The sequence below is a fragment of the Lethenteron reissneri genome, chromosome 60, assembly GCF_015708825.2.
Source record: "Lethenteron reissneri isolate LAM-NWPU_2019-01 chromosome 60, ASM1570882v1, whole genome shotgun sequence".
Taxonomy (NCBI): Eukaryota; Metazoa; Chordata; class Hyperoartia; order Petromyzontiformes; family Petromyzontidae; genus Lethenteron; species Lethenteron reissneri.
Window position 1 is genome coordinate 3,153,246 of NC_083838.1, and position 16,868 is coordinate 3,170,113.

At 52.6% G+C, this 16,868-nt stretch overlaps 1 protein-coding gene across 1 annotated transcript; it reads left to right on the top strand.

Moving 5' to 3' along the window:
* Positions 1–2,266: 2,266 nt before the first annotated feature.
* On the top strand, positions 2,267–15,610 carry LOC133357841 (protein-glutamine gamma-glutamyltransferase K-like). Its single transcript, XM_061575984.1, is given in 11 exon segments — positions 2,267–2,832; positions 3,635–3,886; positions 5,913–6,031; positions 6,888–6,995; positions 7,775–7,949; positions 9,714–9,852; positions 10,016–10,119; positions 11,220–11,308; positions 12,354–12,507; positions 14,348–14,725; positions 15,594–15,610. Coding segments are annotated over 11 exon segments (1,899 nt in total). The 5' UTR covers positions 2,267–2,468.
* The last annotated feature ends 1,258 nt before the right edge of the window (positions 15,611–16,868 follow it).

Below are 16,868 nucleotides of genomic sequence, written 5' to 3' on the forward strand. Positions count from 1 at the left end.
CATAGGGTTCCAAAGGTCCCATAGGGTTCCACAGGTCCCATATGGTTCTACAGGTCCCATAGGGTCCCACAGGTCCCATAGGGTTCCACAGGTCCCATAAGGCCCCACAAGCCCAACAGGGCCCCCCAAACGACCCCACAGGACCCCATATAGATCACACAGGCTCAGAGGTCGCAACCGGGTACCCGATACCCGTACTCTACCCGATACCCGGCTACCCGTACCCGGCCGGGCCGGGTACGGGTAGCCGTTTGCAACCCTGGTGCGGCCGGGTACGGGTAGGCCGTGAGTCATTGGTGAGTAACCGTTTGTCACTCATTTCGGGTAGGGTACGGGTACGGGTAGGGAACGGCTACCGGGTACGGGTACGGGTACCCATTTGCGACTTTGGTGCGGCCGGGTACGGGTACGGGTAAGGAATCAAACCCCGTTTGCGACCTCTGCACAGGCTCCACTAAATTGGCTAACTGTGGACCAGGAGCAAGAAAATGGCAACTGTCAAAGTCCTAGGGTGTATTATTATTATTATTTTAGATGTTCAATTCGGTCAAGAAGAGTCTTGACACAGGAACACGTGGAACTATTGGACCATCGCCCGGGCGAAAGAGAGAGAGAGTGAGGGTTACGATTAGCCTGCCGCCCAACCAAGGCGGATTACTTATACATCTGTGTCTGTGCGCGCTTGCAATGCACGAAGGGTTGTAAATGATTGGTAATGCGATATGGATGACGGCTCCCAGCATACCGCCTGGGATGCGGGGCGGGGTTGTTTTATAATAATAATGAAAAAAATTCGGTTAATTACTTTTATATATTGGCCTCTCTCAATCGCTGGAAGGCTGCCCAGGTGCTGTAGAGCCGACACTACAAACGATTGATGTACACCGGTCTGCACATTAGGATGGCAATGAGTGATGGGTGTTTGTTACACTCGACGTGGGAGGAAACTCGAGCCCCCTCGCGCATGCGAGGGTGCAATACTCTATCCCCGTCCACAAGAGGCAGATGGATCAAGGCCGTAGCCATGGAGTCAACATTGGGGGGGGGGGGGGGGGGCAAATCTTTCAGGGTGTCTGGGGGTCCCAACCTCGAAAAAAAGTCTACATTTTAAAACGAATTTCCTGCCTAAAATATTTTAAAATTCACTAACACATGGGATGGAATTTTCATTTATTTTTTTACAATAATGTCTAATAGTCTTGGTTCTTTCGGTAAAGTCACGTAGAAGGGAAATAATACAATAATAAAAATGAAACATAATAAAATGATACAAATAAAACATAATAAAATAATAAAAATAAAACATAATAAAATACAATTCTGCTTGCGTTGTGGCCGAAACGTTATGAGAATTGTATTTTATTATGTTTTATTTTTATTATTTTATTATTTCCCTTCTACGTGACTTTGCCGAAAGAACCAAGAAGATGAATCCCTGCAGTCACGAAAGCTTTAAATCGAAATGTATGTCTAATAGTGTATTGTATTTACATTGCTCTGTTTTTACTTTTTACCATTTCTTGTTCCATTGTAAGCATTGACAGAGATTAGGGATTAATAAAGTACAACCATAACCACAATCATATAAACAGAAATCTATGCATTGATTTACATGAATACAAGTCCAGATATTGTGGCCAAGGTTTAGCAAATTGTAGTTTTCATTTACATAGCATCGCAACTTTTTTTTTTTTAATATATAGCAATATATTGGGAGGGCATGTGTACCCCCTCAATATATATTATAATTATATTATAATTATTGTAATTACGGCCTTGAGATGGGTGATCAGTCCATACGGCTCCTCCTCTATGCCCCACAGGAAAGGAGTTTCGCAACAGCCGTGCGTGTTTTGGTCGATCACTAAACAATGTCACTCAATTTTTGTCCCTGGGTACTGAATGTTCTTTCTTAATTGCTTATGCCTCAAAATAATATAAAACGGCTATTATTCCCCACGAACTTTGCTTTTGTGACCAGGATTTCACGTGAACGAAAGACACAAATGCATACAAGTCCAGATATCCAAGTTCAAATGCACACCACGTTTTCTCATTGACAATAAGTACATTTCGAAATATCACTGTGCTAAGATGTTCTAACACCAAATAGATGTCCTAGATTTGAAGCTTTCGTGACTGCAAGGATTCATACTCTTAGGTTTTTTCGGTAAAGTCACGTAGGTAAAAATAAAAGTAAATAATAAATATTATAAAAATTATAATAGAAATAAAATAGTATTATTTTATGAAATAAATAATGAAATATACATATTTCTTTATTATTTTATTTCTATTCTTGGTTCTTTCGGTAAAGTCACGTAGAAGGGAAATAATAAAATAATATAAATATAAAACAATAAAGTCACGTAGAAGGGAAATAATAAAATAAAAAAAAATTGCGCGTAATAAAATACAATTCCACACGACGTTTCGGCCCCGCGTAATTCCCACTCGGACATCGAGCAATGGTGACGTCACAGCCCGAGGGGGGGGGGGGGAGGTCGGGGTGGACAGGAGCCCAGGCCAGCAGCCAGCCGGGGACACGCGAGGTGTGGATTATTTCTAACGGCCGTGCGAAATCACCGTCAGGGCACTTGCCCGGGAGCGATTTGCCCGGCAGTGGTGACTCTCCTGGCGTAGAGAGGCGCCGCCACCTCACGGTGCGGTCGGTGGACCAGCGGATTGCGGCCAACCGGGCGCGGCACCGCACGAGCGACTACGAGGTGGACAACCTCGTGCTGCGCCGCGGGGAGCCCTTTGACCTGCAGCTCAAGCTGAACCGCCCCTACGACCCCAGAGAAGACAAGATTCGCCTGGAACTGCAGATCGGTGAGTGGGTATTGGCGCGGGGTGTGGTGGTTACCCCGGGGAGTGGTGGGGGACGGGTAATTAATTTCCACGTTTTGTTATTCACATGACAAACTTTGTGAATTGGCTGTGTCGAGTGGAGGAGGGTTAACGACACGTGGACATTTGCTTAAGCGTTCTTGCCGGCTCAACTGCCAAAGTCTGGCCTGAATTCCCAAAATTCCTGCTTAAATCCCAGAAATTTTGGCTTGAGCCCCCGAATTTCTGACTTCAACCACTGGAATGTTGGCCTTAAATCGAGAAATTATGGCTTTAACCCCTCAGATTATGGCCTTAATCTCAGAAATTATGGCTTTAACCCGTGAAATTTTGGCCTTAAATCGAGAAATTATGGCTTTAACTCCTGAAATTATGACCTTAATCTCAGAAATTATGGCTTTAACCCGTGAAATTTTGGCCTTAAATCGAGAAATTCTGGCTTTAACTCCTGAAATTATGACCTTAATCTCAGAAATTATGGCTTTAACCCCTGAAATTATGGCCTTAATCTCAGAAATTATGGCTTTAACCCCTGAAATTATGGCCTTAAACCCAGAAATTATTGCTTTAACCCCTGAAATTATGGCCTTTATCTCAGAAATGATGGCTTTAACCCCTGAAATTATGGCCTTAAACCCAAAAATGATGGCTTTAACCCCTGAAATTCTGGCCTGAACCCACAAAATTCCGGCTCCGAGCCCCGAAATTCTGGCATCAACCTCTGGAACCGTGGCTTACACCCCCAAATTCTGACTTCTAACGGCGTCCCGTCGTCGCTGGGCAGGACGCTTCCCGCTGGAGAGCAGGGGCTCCCTTGTGGTGGCGGAGGTGAACAAATGTAAGACCGAGAGCCGCTTCGGTGCCACGGTGTTGTACTCCGGCGGCAAGAAACTCACCATCTCCGTCAACCTGGCTCCCAACTGCATTGTGGGCCGGTTCGAGATGTACGTCGTGACCGAGTCGAACGGACGGCTGAACAGGACCGAGAGGGACCCTGATACGGACATCTACGTGCTCTTCAACCCGTGGTGCAGAGGTGGGTCCTCCCCTCTTACCATTCCCAGGGCCTCCATCGATGACTTTCGGTAACCTCCGGGGGGGGGGGGGGGGGGGTGTGGGTTTCCTTCACCTCCATCAACGTCTCTCCTTGCGGCATCTCCTCTTGCAAACTGAGACCGATTCCATCCCGAAGCTGTCTTGAGATTTTGTTTTGGTAGTGACACTGCTGCTGCTGCTGCTACAGCGCCGGCCGTAGTTTGTTGTCACTCCCCCGCACATCCAATGAGCACGGTTGGCTACGTTCGGTGCGAAAGATTTGCAGATCAGCGAGGGCATGAGGGTAGGGGGATTTCTTTTTTTTGGATGGGGGAGACATGGTAATAATAATAATGCTGTAATAAAGTCCTTTCATATAGCGTCATTCATGTTGATTGTATCACACGGCGCTGTACATTAATTACGTACAAGGGCCAAATCACGTTAAGCCATTGGTGACCGCTAGCTGAGACCACCAGCTCGCTACATCCGAGAGCTGATGGTGTGATGAGATTGCGGGGGGTGGTTGGTTCGGGTAGGTCGGTGGGTTTGTTGGGTGGGTGAGTTGAGTGGGTTGGGTGGGTGGGTGAGTTGAGTGGTTGGGGTGAGTGGGTGGGGTGGGTTGGGTGGGTGGGGTGGGTTGGGCGGGGTTGGTTTGGGTCGTTCTGGTGAGTCGGTGGGTTGATTGGGTTGGTGAGTTGAGTGGGTTTGTTGGGTGGGTGAGTTGAGTGGGTTGGGTGGGTGGATGAGTTGAGTGGTTGGGGTGAGTGGGTGGGGTGGGTTGGGTGGGTGGGGTGGGTTGGGCGGGGTTGGTTTGGGTCGTTCTGGTGAGTCGGTGGGTTGATTGGGTTGGTGAGTTGAGTGGGTTTGTTGGGTGGGTGAGTTGAGTGGGTTGGGTGGGTGGATGAGTTGAGTGGTTGGGGTGAGTGGGTGGGGTGGGTTGGGTGGGTGGGGTGGGTTGGGCGGGGTTGGTTTGGGTCGTTCTGGTGAGTCGGTGGGTTGATTGGGTTGGTGAGTTGAGTGGGTTTGTTGGGTGGGTGAGTTGAGTGGTTGGGGTGGGTGGATGGGGTGGGTTGGGTGGGTGGGTTGAGTGGTTGGGGTGGGTTGGTGGGGTGGGTTGGGTGGGTGGGGTGGGTGGGTTGGTTGGGTAGGCGGGTTGGGGTGGGGGGGGAGGGGTTGGGTTGGGTGGTTCGGGGGGGGGGGTCGGTGGGTTGATTGGGTGGGTGAGTTGAGTGGTTGGGGTGGGTGGGTTGAGTGGTTGGGGTGGGTGGGGTGGGTTGGTTGGGTGGGTGGGTTGGGGCGGGGGGGAGGGGTTGGGTTGGGTGGTTCGGGGGGGGGGGGGGTCGGTGGGTTGATTGGGTGGGTGAGTTGAGTGGGTTGGGTGGGTGGGTTGAGTGGTTGGGGTGCGTGGGGTGGGTTGGGTGGGTGGGTGGGTTGAGGTGGGTGGGTTGGGTGGGTGGTTGGGTAGGTGGGTTGGGCGGGGGGAGGGGTTGGTTTGGGTCGTTCTGGTGAGTCGGTGGGTTGATTGGGTGGGTGAGTTGAGTGTGTTGGGTGGGTGGGTGAGTTGAGTGGTTGGGGTGGGTTGGTGGGGTGGGTTGGGTGGGTGGGCTGGGTGGTTTGGTTGGGTAGGCGGGTTGGGGCAGGGGGGATGGGTTGAGTTGGGTAGTTCGGGGGGGGTCGGTGGGTTGATTGGGTTTGGTGGGTGGGTGAGTTGAGTGGTTGGGTTTGGTGGGTGGGTGAGTTGAGTGGTTGGGGTGGGTGGGTGGGTGGGTGAGTTGAGTGGTTGGGTTTGGTGGGTGGGTGAGTTGAGTGGTTGGGGTGGGTGGGTGGATGGGTGAGTTGAGTGGTTGGGGTGGGTGGGTGGGGTGGGTTGAGTGGGTGGGGTGGGTGGGTTGGTTGGGTTTGGTGGGTGGGTGAGTTGAGTGTTTGTGGTGGGCGGGGTGGCTTGGTGGAGGGGGCGATGCGGAGTCGCCCGTCTCTCCGCGGGTTTCACTGACCGCGAGCCCGTGCTGCCCGTCGTGCCGCAGAGGACCAGGTGTTCATGCGCGACGAGTCGTGGAGGCGGGAGTACGTGCTCAACGACACGGGCTGCCTCTACCTGGGCACGAGCGAGCAGATCGTGACGCACCACTGGAACTTCGGGCAGGTGTGTGTGTGTGTGTGTGCGTGCGACCGTAGGTGAGACGAGGGGTTGGTGGGAACACACTCACGACCGCCGTAGTCAACCACCACCGTCACGGCCACCGTTACCGCTACCGCTGGCACAATGAACACGGTTATCACCGCCAAAGACAAAGATCCCCCACGTAGCCTTGACAGAGTGTTGGGGCAAGTGCTGTTCGCGAGCACCGGCCTTCAAGGCCGGCACTGTGTCACACGAGGGGTTGGGTGGCCATTACGCACGTACGGCCGCTTTAGTCTCCCAAGTGGCGATGTTGACACGTGGTGCCAGGTACTCATTTGAGGCTGAGTTGACCTTGGGGAGGCCCAGGACTGGTTTAAGATCATCGTCACTGGTGTTGACCTTGAGCGGGTTATCAAACTCGGGTCGACGGGTTCTTAGCCAGCGCGCTAATCGCTCCAATACCGCTACCCATAACCACCACATATTCTTAGGTTTTTTCGGTAAAGTCACGTAGGTAAAACATTAAAATTAATAAAAGTCAAATAAAAATAAAATAAAAATCACGACGTTTCGGAGGCAACACAAGCGTCCGTCTTCAGGTGGAACCGTCACAGCACGATAGCTGTATATTGATACAGCTATCGTTATTTTATTATTATTTTTTATTTTACTTTTATTAATTTAAAATTTTCACCTACGTGACTTTACCGAAAAAAACCTAAGAATATGAATCCTTGCAGTCACGAAAGCTTCAAATCCATAACCACCACCGTCACCATCACCACCGCCGTCGTCAGTGTCGGGATCGACCCTCCTGCGTACCAGCCGAGGTGATGAACATCGATCATACGATGGCCGCGTGCGTTTGTCGTTGCAGTTCGAGCGCGGAATCCTGGACGTCTGCCTCTCCCTCCTTGACAAGGGGGACCTGGGCATGAGTTCCCGCGGGAGCCCCATCGCCGTGTCTCGCACCGCCTCTGCCATTGTGAGTTCGAACCACCTGTCACTGAAAAGCATCACCCCCGTCACTCAAATTAATCCCACTGGGATTTTTGCACACAGCGTCGGTGTACGGTGCTTTTTTCTGTTTGCACATAGTCACAGACTCACTTTAAGATGTTTTCTTGTTCATGTTTTTGTTTTTTTGTTTGTTTGCGGTTGCACCCGATTCAAGAGCCGGATGGCTCACAGGGCTACACCTAATACATCAACTTGAACTACTCAAAAGAACCACCCGTCACTCAAAATCATCTCCCCGTCACTCAAAAGAACCACCCGTCACCATTACAGCCAACTGGAAAGTGCATTGCTCCCCCAGGAATGGGCCGGTAAATTGTCAAATAAAATCTCCGCTCGACAGCATCGAGGTGGCAGGGAGGAAGCTCAGCGCCACCAACCATGGAGGCCCCTCCAGGGCACCTTGATTCACGAGGGCATTTAGGCCCCCCCCCCTCACCCCCCCTCTCCCCCCCTCTTTTTCTCCCCCTCTCTCCCCCATCTTCCCGCGCCCTCCCCCTCTCTTCCTCCCCTCTCTCCCCCCCCTTCCCCCCTCCTCTTCCCCCCTCTTCCCCCCCTGTTCCTCCCCCCTCTTCCACCCACATGACCGCGGGGAGAGAGAGAGACGCAGACTCCAAATATACAGCAGGCGTCGTCAGGGTCAGGATCGAACACACGACCTCCTGTATACCAGGCGAGGTCGTTAACATCTCCTCGCCACCCTGGCGCCCTGTCCGGCTACCCCCCGTCCCCTCTCCCCTGGAACAGGTGAACGCCAACGACGATCGCGGCGTGCTGAAGGGCCGCTGGTCGGGACGCTACAATAACGGCGTTCCGCCCACCGCGTGGAACGGCAGCGTCGACATCCTCCTGCGCTACGGCCGCACGGGACGTCCCGTCCGCTACGGCCAGTGCTGGGTGTTCTCCGGCGTGATCGTCACCGGTGAGGCAGCGCCGGGCAACGCCCGATCGCCCGCTCGCCAACTCGCTCGTTCACCAGCTCGTCTGCTCACCATCTCGCTCGCTCACCATCTCGCCCGCTCGCAAAGGCCACCCGGAAATTGCTGCTGGCATGATGGCAGCCGTGGCAGATTAGGAGCATCTCTTTTTTTACGCCTTTGATGAGGCACTGAATGTGGAAACCGGCCCAGGCTTTGTGCCAATGCTGCTGAAATTTGGTGCACACCCAGAAAGGATGGCCGTTTGGCCGATGGGATGTGTCAAATCGCAATTTTCTATTTACGTGGAGGGATGGTGTATGGGAGGGACGTGGGATTTGGTCTGGCACTGTGTGGTAAGGTGTGGTGGTCTGGTGTTGCGTGGTGTGGCGTTGTGTGGTATGGTGGGGCCTAGTGTGGCGTGGTTGTGGTCTGGGGTGATGTGGCGTGGTGTGGTGTGGTAGGAACTGGTGTGGCGTCGTGTGGCGTGGTTGTGGTGTAGTCTGGTGTGGTCTGGTGTGGTCTGGTGTGGCGTGGTGGGATCTGGTGTGGCGTGGTGTGGCTTGGTGTGGCGTGGTGTGGTCTGGTGTGGCGTGGTGTGGCATGGTGTGGCATGGCGTGGTGTGGCGTGGTGTGGTCTGGTGTGGCGTGGTGTGGCATGGTGTGGTGTGGCGTGCTATGGTGTGGTGTGGCGTGGTGTGGCATGGCGTGGCGTGCTGTGGTCTCGCCTGGTGTGGCGTGCTGTGGCATGGTGTGGCATGGCGTGGTGTGGCGTGGTGTGGCATGGCGTGGCGTGCTGTGGTCTGGTCTGGTGTGGCGTGCTGTGGCATGGTGTGGCATGGTGTGGCATGGCGTGGTGTGGCGTGGTGTGGTCTGGTGTGGCGTGGTGTGGCATGGTGTGGTGTGGCGTGCTATGGTGTGGTGTGGCGTGGTGTGGCATGGCGTGGCGTGCTGTGGTCTCGCCTGGCGTGGCGTACTGTGGCATGATGTGGCATGGCGTGGCGTGCTGTGGTCTCGCCTGGCGTGGCGTGCTGTGGTCTCGCCTGGCCTGGCGTGGCATGGCGTGGTGTGGCATGGTGTGGTGTGGCGTGCTATGGTGTGGTGTGGCGTGGTGTGGCATGGTATGGTGTGGCGTGCTATGGTGTGGCATGGCGTGGTGTGGCATGGTGTGGTGTGGCGTGCTATGGTGTGGTGTGGCGTGGTGTGGCATGGCGTGGCGTGCTGTGGTCTCGCCTGGCGTGGCATGCTGTGGCATGGTGTGGCATGGCGTGGCGTGCTGTGGTCTCGCCTGGCCTGGCGTGGCATGGCGTGGTGTGGCATGGTGTGGTGTGGCGTGCTATGGTGTGGTGTGGCGTGGTGTGGCATGGCGTGGCATGCTGTGGTCTCGCCTGGCGTGGCGTGCTGTGGTCTTGCCTGGCGTGGCGTGCTGTGGTCTCGCCTGGCGTGGCGTGCTGTGGTCTCGCCTGGCGTGGCGTGGCGTGGTGTGGCATGGCGTGGCGTGCTGTGGTCTCGCCTGGCCTGGCGTGGCGTGGCGTGGTGTGGCATGGCGTGGCGTGCTGTGGTCTCGCCTGGCCTGGCGTGGCGTGGCGTGGTGTGGCATGGCGTGGCGTGCTATGGTCTCGCCTGGCGTGGCGTGGCGTGGTGTGGCATGGCGTGGCGTGCTGTGGTCTCGCCTGGCGTGGCGTGGCATATAAATATTGAACTTCTTTCGCAGCGTACGTAGCCAACCCGTGCTAATCATAAGGTCGTGGCGTGGTGCGCTGTTGCAGTTCTCCGCTGTCTGGGCATCCCGTGTCGCAGCATCTCCAACTTCTCGTCGATGCACGACCAGAATGCGAATCTGACCATGGACACTTACTTGGACCAGGACATGTGGCCCATCGACTCGCTGAACCACGACTCCATCTGGTGAGTCGAGCCACAGAGAGCTCGGGGTAAGCATTTACACTGAGACATCTGCCAGATAGAAGGTTATAAAAAAACAATTATCATATTTTTTTTTCCTGGCAAATGAGGGTCCAATGGTGAAAAAAAAAATTAACTAAAAAAAACTCTCGCGCCCGCATCTCAGGAACTTCCACGTGTGGAACGAGGCGTGGATGGCGAGGCCCGATCTGCCGGGCAACAACGACGGCTGACAGGTCGTGGACGCGACGCCGCAGGAGCAGAGCGACGGTACACGCACTCCCCCACCCTTCGTTCGTTCTTCGTTCGTTCTTCGTTCATTCATTCATTCGGACGCTTGCGTTCGCAACGCTCGTTTTGGGTGTTAGCTCGCTCGCTGGTTTGCGTGTTCATTCGTTTAATTGCTCGGTCGTTCGCTCATCAGTTAGTCCGTCGAATTCATTCCTACTCATTCAGTTAGTCGTTAAGTCATTCATTTAATTCATCATTCATTCGCTCATCAATGAGTCGTCTATTCATTTCTACTCATTCAGTTAGTCGTTAAGTCATTCATGTTATTCATTCATTCGCTCATCAATTAGTCGTCTAATTCATTCCTACTCATTCAGTTAGTCGTTAGGTCATTCATTTAATTATTAATTTGTTCGCTCATAAGTTAGTGAATTCGTCTATTCATTCTTACTCATTCAGTTAGTCGTTAAGTCATTCATTTTATTATTTATTCATTCGCTCATCAGTTAGTCCTCTATTCATTCTTACTCATTCAGTTAGTCGTTAAGTCATTCATTTATTATTAATTCATTCGCTCATCAGTTAGTCCTCTATTCATTCTTACTCATTCAGTTAGTCGTTGAGTCATTCATTTAATTATTAATTCGTTCGCTCATCAGTTCATGTATTCGTCTATTCATTCTTACTCATTCAGTTAGTCGTTGAGTCATTCATTTAATTATTAATTCGTTCGCTCATCAGTTAATTTATTCGTCTATTCATTCTTACTCATTCAGTTAGTCGTTAAGTCAATGAATTTTATTCATTAATTCGTTCGCTTATCAGGCGTCTATTCATTCTTAGTTAGTCATTCATTCTGCGCTACGAACCCGGCGACCTGAGTTCGATTCCCGCTCACGGCCAACTCCAGTGACGATTATCTGAACCGGTCCCGGGCCTTCCCTAGGTCGACTCGGCCTGAAATGTTGCGATGTGTAAACATTGCCACTAGGGAGACAAAGGCGGCCGGGCGTGGAGCTGGCCACCCACCCCCTGGTGTGCCACCGTGCCGGCCTTTATAGGTGCTTGCTAACAGCACTTGCCCCAACAGTCTGTTAAGGCTACACGGGGGGTCTTTGTCTTTGTGTGCCTCCGTGCAGGCCTCATGCAGTGCGGGCCCGCACCGCAGGTGGCGGTCAAGAACGGCCACGTGCACATCAAGCACGACACCCCCTTCGTCTTCGCAGAGGTGTGTGTCTGTGTGTGTGTCTGTGTGTGTGTCTGTGTGTGTGTCTGTGTGTTTGTGTGTGTGTCTGTGTGTTTGTGTGTGTGTCTGTGTGTCTGTGTGTGTATGTGTGTCTGTGTGTGTGTTTGTGTGTGTGTCTGTGTGTGTGTGTCTGTGTGTGTGTCTGTGTGTGTGTGTGTCTGTGTGTGTGTGTCTGTGTGTATGTTCTGTTTGTGTCTGTGTGTGTGTCTGTGTGTGTGTCTGTGTGTGTATGTGTGTTTGTGTGTGTCTGTGTGTGTGTCTGTGTGTGTGTGTGTGTCAGTGTGTGTGTGTCTGTGTGTGTGTCTGTGTGTGTGTCAGTGTGTCTGTGTGTGTGTCTGTGTGTATGTTCTGTTTGTGTCTGTGTGTGTGTCTGTGTGTGTGTCTGTGTGTGTATGTGTTTGTGTGTGTCTGTATGTGTGTATGTTCTGTTTGTGTCTGTGTCTGTGTGTATGTTCTCTTTGTGTGTGTCTGTGTGTGTGTCTGTGTGTGTGTGTCTGTGTGTGTGTCTGTGTGTGTCTGTGTGTGTGTCTGTGTGTGTGTCTGTGTGTATCTGTGTGTGTGTCTGCGTGTATGCCTGTGTGTCTGTGTGCGTATGTGTGCGTATGTGTGCGTGTATGTTCTGTTTGTGTCTGTGTGTGTCTGTGTGTTTGTGTGTGTGCCTGTGTGTTTGTTTGTGTGTCTGTGTGTGTCTGTGTGTATGTGTCTGTGTGTGTGTCTGTGTCTCTGTCTGTGTGGTGCTGGCCACCACCCCCCCCCCCCCTCGTGTGCCACAGTGCCGACCTTCATAGGTGCTCGCTAACAGCACTTGCCCCAACAGTCTGTTGAGGCTATACACGGGGGGGCGGAATTTTTGTCTTCATACGTCTGTGCGTGATAACATTAAATTACCTTCAAACAAAAAAAAAGTTCAGTTTTTTTTTGTTTACGTTCATTCAAACGACGCATTTATACTTACGCGATCGAACCCACAACAACAACGACCAACCTTGACGCGGGCTAAACTCCCGTCGCTCCGCGCGCGGGCCAGGTCAACGGCGACCGCGTGTACTGGGTCTGGGGCAAGGACTGGAGGTTCCACAAGGTGTACACCGACACGTCCGTCATCGGCAAGGACATCAGCACCAAGGCGGTGGGCAGCATGCGGCGAGAGGACATCACCCTGCAGTACAAGTTCCCCGAGGGTACGTGGCCAACGCGAGTTCGGAAAAAAAAAAACGATTATTTTTTGACCACGCTGCAGAGATTCATCTTATTGGTTCTTTCGGTAAAGTCACGTAGGAGGGAAGTAATAAAATAATAAAAATAAAACATAATAAAATAATTCTCACAACTACGTAGAAGGGAAGTAATGAAATAATAAAAATAAAACATAATAAAATTATATAGTGATTGTGAGAATTATTTTATTATGTTTTATTTGTATTATTTCATTACTTCCCTTCTACGTGACTTTACCGAAAGAACCAAGAAGATGAATCCCTGCAGTCACGAAAGCTTTAAATCGAAACTGGGACACTTATGATTATTTTTATTATATTATAACCACCGAACGATGTCCTGTAGCTGCCACCACTGCCTCTTGGGCTGTTGGTTCGTCCGTGGTGAAGAGAGTCGCTTGGCGCCATCAGCCGAGATGATGACACTGATGCACGGCCGAAAGTTCGTTCGTTTTGGTGTTTGTTTATTCCTCGAGGCAAGGGTCTCCTACAAAGCCGTAGTGCGGCTCTTGTTCAGAAGCGACATGGTAGCTGAACGGAGGTGGCTTATTGCCGTCGCCGCGTGGAAATTTAAAGGAGCGGCCAAACACAATCTGAACACCGGTGAAGTCGATTCGAAACGTGAAAGGGGGAAAACGAAAACCCGGAGGTCCCAGATGATAAAAACAACTCCACGTGACCACGGAGAGAGAGAGAGAGACACGGAGACTCCAAATATACAGCAGGCGTCGTCAGGGTCGGGATCTAACTCACGACCTCCTGTATACCAGGCGAGGTAGTTAACATCTCCTAGCCACTGTGATGATGATGATAAGAGAGAGACACGGAGACTCCAAATATACAGCAGCAGGCGTCAGGGTCCGGATCGAACCCACGACCTCCTGTATACCAGGCGAGGTAGTTAACATCTCCTAGCCACTGTGATGATGATAAGAGAGAGACACGGAGACTCCAAATATACAGCAGGCGTCGTCAGGGTCCGGATAGAACCCACGACCTCTTGTATATCAGGCGAGGTAGTTAACATCTCCTAGCCACCGTGATGATGATGATGAGAGAGACACGCAAACTCCAAATATACAGCAGTAGGCGTCGTCTGGGTTCGAGATCGAACCAACAACCTCCTGTATACCAGGCGAGGTGGTTAACATATCCTAGCCACCGTGATGATGATGATGATGATGAGATAGAGAGACACACAAACTTCAAATATACAATAGCAGCAGGCGTCAGGGTCGGGATCGAACCCACGACTTCCTGCATACCAGGCGAGGTTGTTAATATCTCCTAGCCACCGTGATGATGATGATAAGATAGAGACACGCAAACTCCAAATATACAGCAGCAGACGTCGTCAGGGTCGGGATCGAACCCACGACTTCCTGCATACCAGGCGAGGTAGTTAACATCTCATAGCCACCGTGATGATAATGAGAGAGACACGCAAATCTTCTTGGTTCTTTCGGTAAAGTCACGTAGAAGGGAAGTAATAAAATAATAAAAATAAAACATAATAACATAATTCTCACGACGTTTCGGCCACAACGCAAGCAGCCGAAACGTCGTGAGAATTATTTTATTATGTTTTATTTTTATTATTTTATTACTTCCCTTCTACGTGACTTTACCGAAAGAACCAAGAAGATGAATCCCTGCAGTCACGAAAGCTTTAAATCGAAAAGAGACACGCAAACTCCAAATATACAGCAGCAGCAGGCAGGCGTCAGGGTTCGCGAACTTCATGTGTGTAGTTGTCCCTCGGGTCAGCGGGTTCATCCTTCCTCCCCCCCCCCCCCCCCCCAAGGATCAAAAGAGGAACGCGAAACGATGGCCCGTGCCATGGCGGGAGGTATAGACTTCGTTACCTACTCCCCGTCGACACCTGCGGACGACGCGCTGCGCGGGCCGGCCGTGACGTCCCGGGCGTCTGCCTCTGACGATGTCGTCGCAGAGAGACGTGGACGCGACCGCCAGGTCGTGACCCTCTCGTTCGCCATCGGCGACGCGGCGGTGGGCGGCGACTTTACGGTGAAGGTCCTCGTCGCGAACGACGAAGGGGTCGCCGCCGCCGCCGTCGCCACCGTGACGGTTCACGTGCAGGGGGACTTCGCCTCCTACACGGGAGCCACGCGGCAGCGATTCAAGAGGGACACGGCTACTGCCGTGCTCAAGGCCGGCGAGGGTGAGTGGGGAGGGGGGGGTGACTAGGGGGGGGGGAGGTGTGATGGTGAACGGGGGGGTGACGATGATGAATGGAGGGGGGTGACGAGGGGGGGGGGTGATGAGGGTGAGTGGGGGGGATGACGAGGGTGAACGAGTGGGGGGGGTGGTGACGAGGGTGAGTGGGGGGGGTGACGATGATTAATGGAGGGGGGGGTGACGAGGGTGAGTGGGGGGGGGGACTAGGGGGGGGGGTGAATGGAAGGGCGATGATGGTGAACGGGAGGTGACAAGGGTGAACGGGGGGGTAATGATGGTGAGCGGGGGGGTGACGATGATGAACGAGGGGGGGGGGTGTGACGAGGGTAAACGAGGGGGGGTGATTGTGAACGAGGGGGGGTGATGATGGTGAACGGGGGGGGGGGGTGACGAGGGTGAACGAGGGGTGGGGGGGGGGTGAATGGAGGGGTGACGGTAGTGAATGGAGGGGAGGGGTGATGATGGTGAACGGGGGGGGGGGGGTGACGATGGTGAACGAGGTGGGGGGGTGATGTTTCCCTCTCACGACCACCACCACCACCTCCAGTGACGATTATCCGAACCGGTCCTGGGCCTCCCCTCGGTCGACTCAGCCTCAACTGAGTGCCCGGTGCGCTGTGCGGTAAACATCACCCCTGGGGAGACAAAGGCGGCCGGGCATGATGCTGCCCTCCCCCCACCCCACCCTTTCCCCTTCATAGGTGCCACTCGCGTAACGGCACTTGCCCCCAGAACAGTTAAAGGCTATACCAGCGGTGGGGGGGGGCTGAATCTTTGTGTGTGCGCGCGTTGTGCACAGCCGGTGAGTTGGAGTTCCCGGTGCTGGTGAGCGACTACCTGCTCCACCTCAGCGAGCACGGCACCATGAACTTCACGGCATCCGCGCGGGTGGAGGAGACTGGGAACATGGTCACGAAAGTTCGCGTCGTCAGCTTGCGCGTGCCCACGATCAACATCGCTGTGAGTGGCGTCTCGCTCGCTCGCTCACTCACACACTCAGTCAGTCACTCACACAGACACACAGTCACTCATTCACTCACATAGACACACAGTCACTCACACACTCACTCACACAGACACACACTCACACACACGCTCGGTCACGCACACAGATACACAGTCACTCACTCACACAGACACACAATCACTCACACACTCACTCACTCACACAGACACACAGTCACTCACACACTCGGTCACTCACACAGACACACAGTCACTCACACACTCACTCGGTCACTCACACAGACACACAGTCACTCACACACTCACTCACTCACACAGACACACAGTCACTCACACACTCACTCGGTCACTCACACAGACACACAGTCACTCACACACTCACTCACTCACACAGACACACAGTCACTCACACACTCACTCACTCACACAGACACACAGTCACTCACACACTCACTCGGTCACTCACACAGACACACACCCACACACACGCTCGCTCACTCACACACACTCACTCGGTCACTCACACACACACTCACTCGCTGATGATGATGCTGACGACGATGATAATGATGACGACGACGATGATGATGATGATGACGATGATGATGACGATGCTGACGACGATGATGATGATAATGACGATGATGATGACGATGCTGACGATGATGATGACGACGATGATGATGACGATGCTGATGATGACGATGATGATGATGACGACGATGATGATGATGATGACGACGATGATGATGACGATGCTGACGACGACGATGATGATGATGACGACGATGATGACGACGATGATAATGACGACGACGATGATGATGACGATGATAATGACGATGCTGACGATGACGATGATGACGACGATGATGATGACGACGACGATGATGATGACGACGATGATGATGTCGATGATAATGACGATGCTGACGACGATGATGATGATGATGACGATGATGACGACGACGATGATGATAATGACGATGCTGACGATGACGATGATGACGACGACGATGATGACGACGCTGATGATGACGACGATGACGACGATGATGATGATGACGATGGCGATGATGATGATGACGATGGCGATGATGATGACGACGCTGATAATGGTGGTGTTTCGTGGCCGCCGTCCCCGTGGTGGTGGTGGTGGT